This window comes from Clupea harengus, chromosome 9, assembly GCF_900700415.2.
Source record: "Clupea harengus chromosome 9, Ch_v2.0.2, whole genome shotgun sequence".
NCBI classification, from domain to species: Eukaryota; Metazoa; Chordata; class Actinopteri; order Clupeiformes; family Clupeidae; genus Clupea; species Clupea harengus.
The window spans coordinates 22727871-22743546 of record NC_045160.1 but is presented as its reverse complement, the minus strand read 5'-3'; the positions used below and the strand labels follow the sequence as shown (position 1 = coordinate 22743546).

At 45.6% G+C, this 15676-nt stretch overlaps 1 protein-coding gene across 1 annotated transcript in view; it reads left to right on the top strand.

Moving 5' to 3' along the window:
* The window catches only part of LOC105909687 (spectrin beta chain, non-erythrocytic 4), an 83949-nt gene that overhangs the window by 48683 nt on the left and 19590 nt on the right, over nucleotides 1–15676 (top strand). The window contains exons 22-24 of the mRNA XM_031573874.2: nucleotides 10556–10819; nucleotides 14015–14239; nucleotides 15319–15408. Coding sequence (XP_031429734.1) covers nucleotides 10556–10819; nucleotides 14015–14239; nucleotides 15319–15408 — 579 coding nt within the window. The remainder of the gene's footprint in view (nucleotides 1–10555; nucleotides 10820–14014; nucleotides 14240–15318; nucleotides 15409–15676) is intronic.

The following is a 15676-nucleotide window of genomic DNA, read 5'->3' as shown; positions in this document are numbered from 1 at the left end:
ATCCAGTAATTCTCTCCTTAATTCCCCTGAGCCCTCCTCATCTGTTTGTCTGATGTTCCTCTGATGAGCCTCCCCAGTCTCTGGGCGCACCACACGCCTCTTGCTCAGAAGGCTCTGGAAGTTAAGGTCCGCGTCAGTGGGGAGACGGAAGTAAATGTTTTGTGACGTTTGTTTTCCCACCGCTGTAGTAGGGTCACACAGTTGGCAACGACTCTGAACTGTAGCTAAAGAAGGGCTTTTTTTTTGTGAGTGCTTTGTCTGAGTATGCCCCACCCAGTGCAGTACACGGTAGGCCCTAGAGCTACAGCCTCGCTCTCAGAATGCCTGAGAGGTACTTACACTACATAGTGCTCTAGAATTAGAGGTCGTCCCCTTGTGATGTCATAAAGAGTGCGCTTCAGAGTCTGGGGCATTTAGGGGGCGCGTCTGTATCGTGAGTCACAATCAGGAGAATCGTTACCTGGTGCCTGATGTTATCTCGCGTGTCACGTCCCCCCCAAAAAAGCAACCGCAAACTGGGCTATTTTGAAATAGACCTGTGTGGAGAGAGAGAGAGAGAGGGAGAGGGAGAGAGAGAGAGAGAGAGAGAGAGAGAGGGAGAGAGAGAGAGAGCGCGGAGACGAGTATTTTCACTTTAGAATGAACCTGGCAAAGTCTCTCTTAGTTAGTCTTTCATGGGTGGATGGCTCTACACATACCTGTTTAGTGCAGCACAGAGCACACACACATACATACATAATGCATTGATGACATGAGTGTGCAGAGGTCTGCATTTTAAAGAAGAAGCGTGACATTTGGGCTTGTCGTTTGGTGAAGTAATGTGCAATTTCCCTTATGTTATTGTTTGAGCGTTCGTCTGCTTGTCTTTGTGTCTGATTTGGTGTGTGTTTGTGTTTGTGTAAATGTGTATGCACGTGTGTGTGTTTCTATGTTTGTATGTGTTTGTGCGCACACACACACAATATGCAGTTGCTTCTGTGTGTGTGTGTCTATGTGTTTGTGCGCACACACACACAATATGCAGGTGCTTCTGTGTGTGTGTGTGTGTCTATGTGTTTGTGCGCATAGACATAATTTCTGTGTGTGTGTGTGTGTGTGTGTGTGTGTGTGTGTGTGTGTGTGTGTGTGCGTGTCTATGTGTTTGTACACATACACATTATTTCTGTGTGTGTGTCTATGTGTTTGTACACATACGCATTCTTTCTGTGTGTGTGTCTATGTGTTTGTACACATACGCATTCTTTCTGTGTGTGTGCTTGTGTGTACTCAGCACAATACTGCCCTATTTACTGTGGGCCGCTGCAGACGGGCCCCGGCTGGTGAGAGGAGACCGGTACTGTAGAGCAGCTCCAATGAGAGCCGAGGAACAGAAGCACCGCTCCCACAAGGGGAAGCGGCGTGCCCTACTGTCTGGACACAGCAGTGACTAAGTGCCCTAGAGAGGAGACAGGACCATCCTCATGGTGTCTGAATCTGTCCTCTCTCAGAGAGGAGACAGGACCAGGACCATCCTCATGGTGTCTGAATCTGTCCTCTCTCAGAGAGGAGACAGGACCAGGACCATCCTCATGGTGTCTGACTCTGTCCTCTCTCAGAGAGGAGACAGGACCATCCTCATGGTGTCTCACTCTGTCCTCTCTCAGAGAGGAGACAGGACCATCCTCATGGTGTCTGAATCTGTCCTCTCTCAGAGGCGTTCAGCTGTAAGACAGTGCTGTCAGTGTTTAGCTTTTATGCCTGCCGTTTAAACACATGGAATTAAATAGATGTAGATAGGCCTACTGTTCTACTGGGTGTATTGAAAATCTCGGCTGTGCAAATATTTGCCAATTTTTAAGCACTTCCTAATCAGAGGAATGTACAGCATAGATATTCTTTGAAGATTGTATCTTTGGTTGTCATCACTCTACACCTCAGTGTGCTGTATTCACATGTCATGTGACATGTCACATGACACACCTCGTCCTCCAAGTCCCATGTGTGCAGGTTGCTAGGGGTGACGTACTGCGTTGGACAGGCTGAAGAGTTAACGTACAGTATTGTGCAGTTATACGTTTTAATCAGCACGCAGGCTCCCTGTCCCTGGGTGTGGAGCCCACGACCTTGGTGCTGTTAACACCTTGCTCTACTGGAACGCAAGGGGGGAGTAGAGGAGGTCATGGAGGGGGCGTCAGTTTGCAGAGGGGACATTAAGCGTAGGGGCGTAAATCAGACAGACAGCTGCACACAGGTCAGGGTAGCCATGACAGCGAGTCACAGAGCGGACCTGTGTAGTAGTGTGTTCATCATTACGCACTCACTCCTGTGTGTGTTCATCAGAGACACACTCACTCCTGTGTAGTAGTGTGTTCATCAGAGACACACTCACCCCTGTGTGTATTCATCAGAGACACACTCACTCCTGTGTGTGTTCATCAGAGACACACTCACTCCTGTGTGTGTTCATCAGATACACACTCACTCCTGTGTGTGTTCATCAGAGACACACTCACTCCTGTGTGTATTCATCAGAGACACACTCAATCCTGTGTAGTAGTGTGTTCATCGGAGACACACTCACTCCTGTGTGTGTTCATCAGATACACACTCACTCCTGTGTGTGTTCATCAGAGACACACTCACTCCTGTGTAGTAGTGTGTTCATCAGATATGCATCAGACACACTCACTCCTGTGTAGTAGTGTGTTCATCGGAGACACACTCACTCCTGTGTGTGTTCGTCAGAGACACACTCACCCCTGTGTGTGTTCATCAGAGACACACTCACTCCTGTGTGTGTTCATCGGAGACACACTCAATCCTGTGTAGTAGTGTGTTCATCAGAGACACACTCACTCCTGTGTGTGTTCATCAGAGACACACTCACTCCTGTGTGTGTTCATCAGAGACACACTCACTCCTGTGTAGTAGTGTGTTCATCAGAGACACACTCACTCCTGTGTGTGTTCATCAGAGACACACTCACTCCTGTGTGGTAGTGTGTTCATCAGATACGCATCAGACACACTCAATCCTGTGTAGTAGTGTGTTCATCAGAGACACACTCACTCCTGTGTGTGTTCATCAGAGACACACTCACTCCTGTGTGTGTTCATCAGAGACACACTCACTCCTGTGTGTGTGTTCATCGGAGACACACTCACTCCTGTGTGTGTGTTCATCGGAGACACACTCACTCCTGTGTGTGTGTTCATCGGAGACACACTCACCCCTGGCCAAACCGGCGCAGTTTCTGCCATGGCAGGAGTGCGGATAGTAGCACAGTAGGTGCTAGTGGGGTCTGCAGTGGGTCAAGGCCAAATCTGGCCGTGCCCTGAACCAGCCCTGTTTTCAGACACGCCTGTATTTGGGTGAAAGGTTGACGAGGGCATTTGGGGCTTTGCATGTGATTTGACTTAATGAAAGAAATGCCTGAAATACAGACGTAGACTTGCAGGAGTTGTGGGTTTATGGAAGAAAAAAAAAGACAGAGAAAAACACAGGTTGAGAGAAGGCCTGTCATGGTTGTGGGTTTGGTGGCTGAGATATTCAGTGTTATCTGTCGTGACAGTGCTTGGCACCTGGAATGTTGACTTGAATCTGGCCAGTCGTTTTTTGACTGTGTGGTGTTTTGCCACAAATGCTGGATTGAGTTTTTGGCTTCTGTTGCAAATGCCAAGCAAGGTTATGGTTTAGGGGGTTCAGATTGTGAGTTGCCGCTGTGGATGTTTGTATGGCATGGCTGGCGAATGGTTTGGGGATTTGGCTTTTGTTTTTTAATATTTATTTCTACAACTAGGTTGTTTTGTGATTTTTTGAATGCTTTGGATGCCACCGTGTGTTTCAAGATGGCGAGGTGTTGTTGTGCCAGGTTGTATTGTGATTATCAGATGAGTTTGGATGGCAGTGTGGACTTTTAATTCTGCATAGTCATAGATATTGGATGGGTTTGGTCTCTGCCTTTTTGGTTGTGATTTTATAAGGCTTTAGAAGGGATGTCGTGGTAGGTTGTGTTGTGATTTTCAGACAGCCTTGGAGGTCACTGTGGATCTGTGGACTGTGAACTGTTGCCATGGACGGTGAAGTGTTGCCGTGTGACTGTGAGCTGTTTCCGTGCATGGTGAGGTGTTGCCGTGGACGCGGTTCTAGCGTCACTTGTCTGGCAGCTGTCAGATGGTGCTAACGCGCCAGGCGCCTAGTAGCGAGGCTGAGCAGGCCTCAGTTGCTAGGTAACCCCCCCTCTCCCCCTCTCCTGCCTCACTCCTCATTCCTGTGTGGATTGGGCGCATGTGAAGGTCATTGCTCCCACCTCAGTCACACCGCATTCCGCTTCCTGCTTCAGACGGCACCAGGAAATGATGCAAGTGCTTCCGCTGAGCCGCGTGCTGGAATGAGAGACTGTTTACCTTTTCCACAGGTCGATGAATTGCCAAGAGAGTTGGCTATCGGCTCTTCACGCAGCCGAGAGACCTCTGTAAAAATATACTCATCTCACCCAGTCTTTTTCTCCGAGAGGTGTAATTCAGGAAATATTGTGTGTTTTAGTTAACAGTTCTTAGGTTACGCTTTCCAGTATTTTGTGTTTTGAATACAGTAGGTAGTATCATTTTGAATACCTATCAGACACATGTATGTATGTTTTTCCATACTTATTAGCATTTAGTGTGCTTTATGTCACTATAACCCTGGTTCTCCAAGTGTCTCTCAGGATGCCAGTCATCCAGGGACCATAAAGGAACCATAGAGATCCATAGAGGAACCATTGAGGACCATAGAGGAACCATAGAGATCCATAGAGGAACCATTGAGGACCATAGAGGAACCATAGAGGAACCATAGAGGACCATAGAGGACCATAGAGGAACCACTGTCCTTGGATCTGTCCTCCTCTGCAGTCGCTGACAGCAACAGCTGACTCTTTTAGTCATTTTTAGAGGGTGACAAATGAGAGCTGGCTGCTTTCACTGGAGCTTTGGGTTTACTGAAGAGCCCACAAGGGCCCTTTGCCTCTCCTGTGGCGCTCTTTGCATGTGTCGATAATTAATTGGGCTCGTTATCCCATTTTATGTGAGCATCTGACGCGCCAATGTTCCTATTGGACCGCGCTGTTTTATCTGGGTCTTCAGGGATGCTTAGGTGACTCTCTCTCTTTTGCTTTTCCATCTATCTCTCTCTCTCTCTCTCTCTCCCCCTCTTGCTATCTCTCGCTCTCTCTCTCTCTCTCACTCTCTCACTCTTTCTCTCTCTGTCTCTCTCTCTCTCTTTCTTACTCTCTCTCTGTCTTTGTGGCTGACTTTAATGAGTTTATAGTGCTCAGGCAACTTTGGACTAATAGCCAACATAGCCTAAATGTGTGATCCTAGAAGCAGCTTGTATTTATAGCCTCAGTGTGGCAGTTGAGACTGTTAGTGATCATATGGTTGGCACTGGATGGTTGGCACTGTTGTGTTGCACTAAAGTCCTGGGAGAGTCGAGAGTTGATTGAAGTTGAACTTGGTTCAACGTTCAGATCAAAGGACTATCACTGTCCTCTATGTATATCTAGGCAACAGTTTGGCCATTCTGACCAATCAAATTAGCTCATTTCCAAACTGAGCAAGTAACAACCAGGCAATTTTAAATCACACATCAGAAATGTGTCATCACCTAGCTTCTAGATAAAGCTTTGTGTTAGCATTGTGCTACATTGTGCTGCAGCTGCTGCTGTTACTTTCTCATTTACAGTGTTATGGCCACCTTAGACTGAGCACATCCCCTTTGGCTTTGTTGGATCTAGGGTTTGTCTCCAGTTTCTCTTGCCAACGCGCGTACATGCCTGTTTATAGTATATCGATCCAGCACACCCATGTGAGTACTGACGGCTGACTGAAGGCTGATCTGATGAGCAAAGTTCTTCGAATCCCCTGGAACCAACGAAAGCACACGCACACACACATACACACACACACACACACACACACACACACACACACACACACACACACACACACACACACTGCATTTAATCTCTCAAACCCTTTTGGTAGATATGTGTGTTATATTGATATTCACACACACACACACACACACACACACACACACACACACACACACACACACACACACACACACACACACACACACACACACACACACACACACGCTCACACAGTGACTCCAGTCATATGAATATTGTACACCCTCATATGTTATTCCCACACATGCCAACACACCACTTCTTGCCCCCAGCCCACAAAAACGCCCACACACTGCACCTCTCCATAACCTATTATAAACACACACATTCACTGACACACACATGCACACTCAGTCACACACACACACTTACACTTACACTTACACTTACACTTACACTTACACTTACACTTACACATAAACACACACACACACACACACACACACACACATACACATACACATACACATACACATACATATACACACACACTTACACTTACACACAGACATACACATACACACACACACACACACACACACACACACACACACACTCACACACTCATACGGGGATCCGGTAAAAAGTTCACTCTCTCAGCGCTGCCTCTCTCTCTCCCTCCGTTCTCGTTCACATCTCGCGTTTTTGCCGACTCCACATCCCGGGTCCTGTCATATTGCTTGTGTGGTAGTAAACACAGCCAGCCAACCCCAACCCCAGCCCAGCACTGTCTGCATAATTTAGCTCTGGAGAGACGCTGGCAACACGGGCAACGCCTGCCCTGCACTGAACATCATAGATGTGCTTGCGTGTGGAGACTCATCCAGTTCATGGCCACCTCAGTTGGGAGAGGGGAGGGAGTGTAAGTGGATTTTCTATATGTATATATATTATATATTATATTGCATGATTCTGGGTTATTAAATATAATATCATATAATATAATATAATTATAATATAATTCTGGGTTATTAAATATAATATCATAGAATATATATTATATTGCATGATTCTGGGTTGTCACAGTAACTAACGGATGTACTGTAAATCAATAATGTACATGTTTAAAGATATTAACTGTCCAGTTAAGCTCAGTTCATTTGAGTTTTGTTATATTGCAAGAGCCCTATGTATTTGCAGCAGGGATGGGCATTTAAAATATTAAACACTGGGCACCAGGTTAGAATCTACTCAAACCTCTAATATTTGACATTTTCAATGTGTAAAGGTCTGTGTGGGTTGTAAAACTTAACATATTCTAAAGAATGTACTGATTGTCATATGTAACACTGAAATGTGTTGCCCATCCAAATGTTGTGCAAACGTCAGTTGGTGCGGTCTCGTCTGTGTAAGCACATATGGCCAGCCCAGCAGTGCTGCTTTCCTGCTGATCACGTGAACGCCTCTCGCCTCCTCTTGGGCAGATTTTAGCTCCCGGCTATGCACACATGCACACACATACACACACACAAACACACACACACACATACAGACACACACGCACACACACACACACGTACACAGACACACACACACACACACAGTAAATATTTACTCATTAGAGTACAAATGCACTTGGCTAGCCAAAGACTGTTTCATGGCCTATGGGAGTGTGTGTTGTCTGATAGACAGCCCCCATAAGAGGCCCATTGGGAGTGTGTGTTGTGTGTGTTGTGTGTGTTGAACGTGTTGTCTGATCGACAGCCCCCATAAGAGGCCCATTGGGAGTGTGTGTTGTGCGTGTTGTGCGTGTTGTCTGATCTGCAGCCCCCATTGTTGAGGTTTTTATGACTTTACATGCATTAGATCTAGCGCTTTGCTGTTTGACATATTTGACCTTCACCTTTGTGCTCGCTACATCCCTGCAGGTCCTGTGGATGTCTTGATTAGCGGCTTAATTAGCCCACGCTAATTCTGCTAATTATGTGCTAACACGCTAACAAATTCCCTGATGTATTATGTAAATATTAGTGTTGTATGTGTTGTGGCTGTATTCTTTCTTGGTGCATGAAAGAGCACTTTGTGTGTTAAAAGTGTTCTGGTTCAGCACTTGAAAAGAGACAGGTGAAAATGACTTTTTTTTTTTTATCTGGGTGAGTGTGATCGGCTGAAGTGGTGCTAAAAGTAGACTGTGTGAAGAGTCCCTCGGCTGAGTCTCCATGTTCAAAACTCGCTAATGAGACTTATTCATCGGACATCAAAAGATTGGAGGATTACCGTGTTTAGTAGATGTGTGTTTCAGCTGGGAATGAACCCCATCTGATAGGATACTCCAAGTGCATTTTTCAGTCGGGAGTGATGAATATACCATGTGGGAGTGAGTGATGAGTGTGCAGTGAAATGAATCAACTGTGCAGGGCATTCTTCAAAAGACTCCTCTTTGGAGGGAGAGGGACAAAAGAGTAAAAATGGAGAGAACTGAAAAAAATATCACTTTTATCCAATGCCGCTCATTTCATAAATATCTTAATTATGAGATTTAAAAAAAATCTAAATCATTTTTGGTTTTGTAGCATTTCAGTATCACAGGCAGAGAGAGAGAGAAAGAGAGAGAGAAAAGGAGAGAGAGAGAGAGAGAGAGAGAGAGAGAGAGAGAGAGAGGGAGAGCGAGAAAGAGAGAGAGAGAGAGAGAGAGAGAGAGAGCTGTAGCCGCTGCACTTGTTGTCATGTCCTTGGGCAACACAGTATCCATAGCCAGGGAACAGTGCACCCCCACCCAGTGCACCCCCACCCAGTGCACCCCACCCAGGGAACAGTGCACCCCCACCCAGTGCACCCCCACCCAGTGCACCCCACCCAGGGAACAGTGCACCCCCACCCGGCAGCCAAACCCGAGCCCAACCCCCCCAGCAGCCATGAGAACAGGGAGCCGGAATGACAGCGGGCTGGGGACCACTGAGAGTGGCAATGGTGTGTGTGTGTGTGTGTGTGTGTGTGTGTGTGTGTTTGTGATGGTGTGAGTGTTTGTGCGATGATATGTGTAAAGCTGTGTGCGTGTGTAAAGGTGTGTGTAAAGGTGTGTGTGTGTAATGGTGTGTGTGTGTGTGTGATGGTGTGTGTGTAATGGTGTGTTTTTGTGTGTGTGATGGTGTGTCTGTGTGTAATGGTGTGTGTGTGTGTGTGTGTAATGGTGTGTTTGTGTGTGTGTGATGGTGTGTCTGGGTGTAATGGTGTGTGTGTGTGTGTGTGTGTGTGATGGTGTATGTGTGTAATGGTTTGTGTGTTTGTGATGGTGTGTGTATGTGATGGTGTGTGTGTACAGCAGCTTCTGTGATCTTCAACGTGGTTGAGTCAAAAGGGGGGCGTGGTGTGTGACGTCGGGAGGAGAGGAGAGGAGAGGAGAGAGGAGGAGGAGAGAAGGAGGAGGAGAGAAGGAGGAAGGGAGGAGAAAGGAGGAGGAGAGAAAGGGGGGAGAGAAGGAGGCAAGGAGGGGGACGTTTGGGCTTCTGCACCAGCTGTCCTCTGGCTCCATGGCATGCATATTAAATAGCTGCTAATACCTTTAACGACCTCGGCTGCCAGGGACATGCAGTCAGCGAGAGAGGGAGGTAGAGAGAAAAAGATAGAGGGACGGATGGAGGGAGTGACTGAAATAGAGAGGTGCAGGCATGAATGAAAAAAACACATTCTGTTCTCCTTTGGCTTCTCCTGCTCATTCAGTCCTGTCTTGTGAATGTTAGTATGATTTATTACACTTGTAACATTGCCATATTCATGTATGTGTTTGGTATTTCAAATAGTCCTTTTGTATGTGGTAACTGGCAGAACAGAGACTAGATGTGACATCACACAGCTCTACACCTTGAACACACAGACCAGTGGTCTTTAACATTCTTCTGCAGTATTCTTTATTCCATGTTCTTTAGAACTGTTCTGGTATATTTCCAAACTATGACATTCCAGTGTCTGAATACTTTCAACCACCACATTTTGTATTCATAAAAAAAATCTTTATACAAATAAATCTTTGTACTCATTATGAGACAAGTGTAATTGATTGATTAGCATTAGCTCTGAGACTGAGCGCCCCTGTACGCATGCTCTGGAGGACCTAGTAGGAGTGTCTTGACTGATCAGGGCAGGAAGAGAAGATCAAGATCTTTTTATAGCTCCCTCCTCTCCCACTCAGCCTCCCTCTGATTGACCTCTAGAGGAGAGAGGGCATCAGCTGGGGACTCTGCGTAGCGCTTGGAGTTGCATACACACATATACACACTGCATACACATGTACTCACACACACACATACACACACACACACACACACACACAAAAACACAGATATGCATATATATACAGATATACAGTACACACCACGTGCATATATACTCACACACACAAACACACACACACACACACACACACACACATATTCACACATAATAAGACATGCACACAAACGCATACAAAACACATAACATATATAACATGCAGACACACACATTTACAAATATTACACTACAAAATCCCCTTCTCTCTCTCTTTCTCTCTCTCTCTCTCCTTAAGGCTTCAGACCTTAAACAGTTTTCTTTCTTTCTCTGTTCCACCATTTTGACTTGAGAAATGTCTCTCTCTCTCTCTCTCTCTCTCTCTCTCTCTCTCTCTCTCTCCCCTGGCTCCAGGAGGGGCAGCAGCTGATCGAGGAGAAGCCGGAGCTGAGGGAGGTGGTGGTGCAGAAGCTGGGGGAGATCCGCGAGTGCTGGCAGGACCTGGAGAGCACCACCCAGGCCAAGGCCCGGCAGCTCTTCGAGGCCAACCGGGCCGACCTGCTGGTCCAGAGCTACTCCAGCCTGGACCATCGGCTGGGTCAGCTGGAGAACCAGCTCTCCTACGAGGACTACGGCCAGGACCTCACCACCGTCAACAAACACCTCAAGAAGCTCCAGGTACGCCACAGAAGCCTGGCATGAACACACAAAGCATGTCTAACAATGTCCAACACACGCCTAAAATGGCTTCCTAAGTTTTTTATCCTTAAGTTTTTTACTGTTGTAAATACTACATTGAGTACATACTGTGTATGTGAGTACATGTTTAAGTCATGCTTTGTTGTCACTGGTGCTTGATACTATGCTCTTAACACTTAGTAGAGTATTTAGAAAATAGTCCATGTGATTGCAAGATGTACTTAGGGTTGGGGTTAGGTAAGATTCAGGGTTAAGGTCAGTAATGTGTATTGTATTAAAGCCCACAGTTTGCTCAGCTTATTTAGGTACATTGCAGGGACATACCTGAGAGGCTTTTGTTCAGCGGTAAGCAGGTATATCAGATTAAAGAGCACCAATCATGTATGCAGGTAAATCAGATTAAAGAGCACCAATCATGTCTGTCTGTTTTTGTTAGCATCTTCATTAGTTCTGACCATGACACTCATGATGTAAGCACTGTTATCTGTGCTGTCTGTTTTTCATGTTCTAATCATTATGTATTTTCAACCACTCTCTGATTCGAACACGATTGTGCCTTTGCAGCATAACAGTGTAAGCTTCCTAATAAAAATAGGCTTAAATGGGAAACAAGACGTGAAGGTTAGGCCGAACTCCCATTCAGTTAATTCTTTAAATATATCAAGGACTTTTTCTGTTCAGAAGGAGATCCAACCCTTTTTATCAAACATTTTAATCACATTGCTTGGAAAAGGTTTGGAACCGCTCAATCCTCTTACAGAATGAAGTGGAGGTTCTTCCAACGGTATAAGAAATACTGTTGGTCAACATTTAAGCTTAACTATTCAATACACAAATATAATGTTGCTCATGTAGGCCGTCTTACCAAAATATCAATGCAATTGATGTGTAATGTATCTTATTATTAAGTTCTGCAAACACGGCAGAGGTATCTTCTACGATAAGGTCAGCAGAGAGGTTGAATGGAGCTGTAACCTTATCAAACAGAATGACCTCCGACCTTTACAACTCTCCTCTTCGACAGCATGTTGGCGTTGAGCATTGAGCTGCATTGAGCTGCATTGAGCTCCTTTAGTGGCAGGCTTTGTGCTCTGTCCCTCTGCCACAACATCACCACCACCTCCACCATCATCACCAGGGGTACAGTAGCATTTCAGTTCGTTTCAGTTCTGCTTTTCCAGCTTCTCATCTTTCTTCCTTTCTTCCTTTCTTTCTTTCTTTCTTTCTTTCTTTCTTCCTTATTCTATTCTAGACTTTCACACTTTCACTTTCTGACACTTACATGCTTTCTAAGAGCTCTTCTTTCTTTCTTTCTTCTTTGACTTTCATATCTTCTAGTAACTCGTGTTTTTTTTTTTTTTTATTTCCTTCTTTCTTCGTATTAATTATTAGCACTTGCTTTGTTTTCTGATTTTCTTCTCCTACTTTCCTTTCCATATTCTTGCTTTCCTTACTGCTGATCCCCTTCTTCATATCTCACCCTTTGGTCTCTGTACTCTCCATGCGTGTGTATAAGTGTGTGTGTTTCGGGCAGAGGTGCTGTCTGTCGCTCTCTCTATTTGCAGGTTTGTGAGTTTCATCCCTCTCTCCCATTTGTCATTCTGTGTTTGCAATTTCCCTCTTCTTCATCCAGAGTCTAGATCCCAATCTCCCTCTTCTAGATCCCATGTTGCCTTGGCGGCAGCAGTGTGAATGTAAAGTGGTTGCTCATGTCATACACCTGTACTCACTGGCGCTGTGTCAGCCAATGGCACGCGTGCGATGATTATAACACATAATCTCACAGAGGATCCTGCCACTGCGGCTGGCGTAGGATCCGGTGCGGCCGTGATGCTGCCGACACAGTAATCCTCTGACATTTTCACAGACGCCCTTCACAGCCCAAGCCTCAGACTGGCTGTTATAAAACGCCTGATTCAGTTTTCTCGGACTGCAGTCTGTTTTCATACCACTCCTTTTAATGCTAAAACTACTGTACTTGTATTTTGGCTGTTTAGGTCCTTTTTTTATCAGGGCTGTTTTACCCTCATGAGAATTACTCATGTATGTTTACATTCACATACAGTCATTTGGCAGACGCATTTATCCAAAGTGACGTACACATATAGTATGCGTTAGATATGCATACGTTTATGCTTATACGCAAACCCCCAAAGGGTCTCTGTGAAAGCTGAAGGGCTGCTGTGTTCCGTAGTGTGTGACGATCTAATGATATTGATGTTGGGTCTGTTTGACGCACCCATCCCTCATGTATCTGACATGCCCAGCCCTGGGTGTAGTGACTCACTATGTCCAGATGTGACACCCTTGGTTGCTTTTGCTCTAACTCATCTAAGTTTGAAGACTCCGATACCAAAGGCTGATTTGATAGTGTTTTTGACATCTGGGTCACTGAATTCTTTTTTTTTTACAATTCTGTGCTCCCCCTTCCCCCTCCCCCACCCCCCTACTCCTATACTTCCCAGATGAAGTTTCCTATCAGATCAGATATGTGAGTGTTTCTGTGCACAAGTTCTTGAGATCAACTTGAAACTACTGATCAAACTCAAGCCTGCTTGTACAACTTGTTAGTATTGTCTGGCATTCAGCTGATATTAAGCAACTTTAATGATCTGCGTTATCAACTGAATCACTTTTTCAAACTTTGTAACCTCTCACTCTCTCTCTCTCTCTTTAACCTCCCTCCCCTCTCTTTCTCTTTCTTTTGAATCTGCCATTGTTCTACTGAATGTAGCTCTGTTTCTAACCCACAGGCCTTTAAGAGTTCTGAAATCTAATGAATCCTTTTCTCTACCTCTAACTCTGTGTGTCTGTACACTTTCACCTGTCATTTCTGTGTCTCTCGTTCCGTCCATTTCAACACGTTTAACATTTCCCCTCGATGTCTCATGTACTGGTCGCTCTCCAATCTCTCCTGGTCACACTGCTTTCCTCTCTCACTCAATCCCTCCGCCCTTCCCTCCCTCCCTCCCTCCCTCCCTTTCTCTACTCTGTCCCATTTTCCCCTCTACCTCTACGTTTTCCATTTCCCTCTTTCTTTTTCCTTCTCCATCTCTCTCTCCATCATCTGCATTTGGTTGTGCGTGTGTGTGTGTGGTGACGTCTGGCTCTGCCGGCGGTTTGTGTTTGGTGTGTGTGTGTGTGTGTGTGTGTGTACGGCACTCCCGTGCTCAGACGATGGAGTCACAGATGGAGGAGTGGTACCAGGAGGTGGGGGAGCTGCAGCAGGAGGCGGCCTCTCTCCCGCCGCAGGGCCAGCGCATGGAGCACGTCGGGGAGAGGCAGGCCGTGGTGGAGTCGCGCATCGTGCGCCTCATCGAGCCCCTCAAGGAGCGCCGACGCATCCTGCTCGCCTCCAAGGAGGTGCATCAAGTGGGACGCGACCTGGAGGACGAGATTGTGAGTGTGACCTTTGAACTCGTGGCCTGACCTTTGACCCGTAAGGGTGTAGGTCAGGTTATGGTGGTGACGTGTGTAATCCATGTTAATGGTTGAAAAGATCGATGTGCGGCTTGATGCTGTCGGTCATAAGCAGTATTCTTGTCTGTTATCGATCTCTTGTATTACCTCAGCAAGTCACAGACATCAGGCCCTAATTTCATTAATGGGCAACGCAGCTGGCAAAACGCAAAGTTCCAATTTCACAACATGAGCAAGATTTGAGGTGTAAACACGGGTGTGTCCGTGCAATGCTGGGGAAGTCCGTGCACAGACGTGGGAGTTCCATTGAAATAAATAAATGAGTTCCTTTAAAGCAACATCTTTTTCCGTGAAACTTCCAAATGATTTATGTCGGGCAGACCTCCCACACAAGAACCTCTGTCTCCTCTGGTGTGAACCGCTCCATTCGCGACCGGAAATATATTGTTTGATATATTGTAGAACAATTAATGAGCTCCGTGTGAACGTTAATAAGTTATGGTCGAATCATTGCGATTGGCTGATAAAGAATTACTTCATTGCCACATCCACCAGTAACTCAACCAGTTTATGCTTGATTGTGCCCTGCTTTGTGTAAATTAAAGTAATAAATATAGGTGTCCCCGCCTATTCTCGCTGCATGGTTGCTGATGCGCGAAGCCTGTTCACAGCCTGTAGCTCGTTGCCCTATGAGATTAGGGTCCATAAACTCAATTATTCACCCGTTCATCCCCATCCTTGTACTGAAATTGGAATTAACATGCATTAACTGTAAATTAAAGATTTAATAGAGAAAATGTTCAACTTTTGACAATACCTTATATGATAAATGACCAATTCATATGCAATCCTCATATCCATGTTGACATAAGGATTGAACTCGTATTGCTTATAATTAATACCTTCACAAAGAGTAAAAGAATATTAATGAGTCCATGAAGTCATTAGTTAGAACTAATTAATTCTGACATGGGCTGTCTGACCCATATAAGCCCTTAAGTCTCCTCTGGAAGCACCGTTGTCTGTTTGGGTCTTAGATGTCTGTCTGTGTTTCACAGCTGTGGGTCCAAGAGCGCCTCCCACTGGCAACATCGCACGAGCACGGCACCTCCCTACAGGAAGTGCAGCAGCTCATGAAGAAGAACCAGGTGAGCCGAGTCAGTCATGAAAGTTCCAGAACTTTCTTTTGGAACAATTGGACTCATCTGATGAATGCATTTATGTCTTTTATGTCAGCCTTGTCCTTTGTCCTTGGTAGTGACATACACCTATAGTATCTCTCATAGCTATAGTATAGTATAGTATAGGAAGTATCTCTCATAGCTATAGTATAGGAAGTATCTCTCATAGCTATAGTATGGGAAGTATCTCTGTCTTGTGACCACTTCTCTCTATCTTACTGTCCCAACCCCTCCC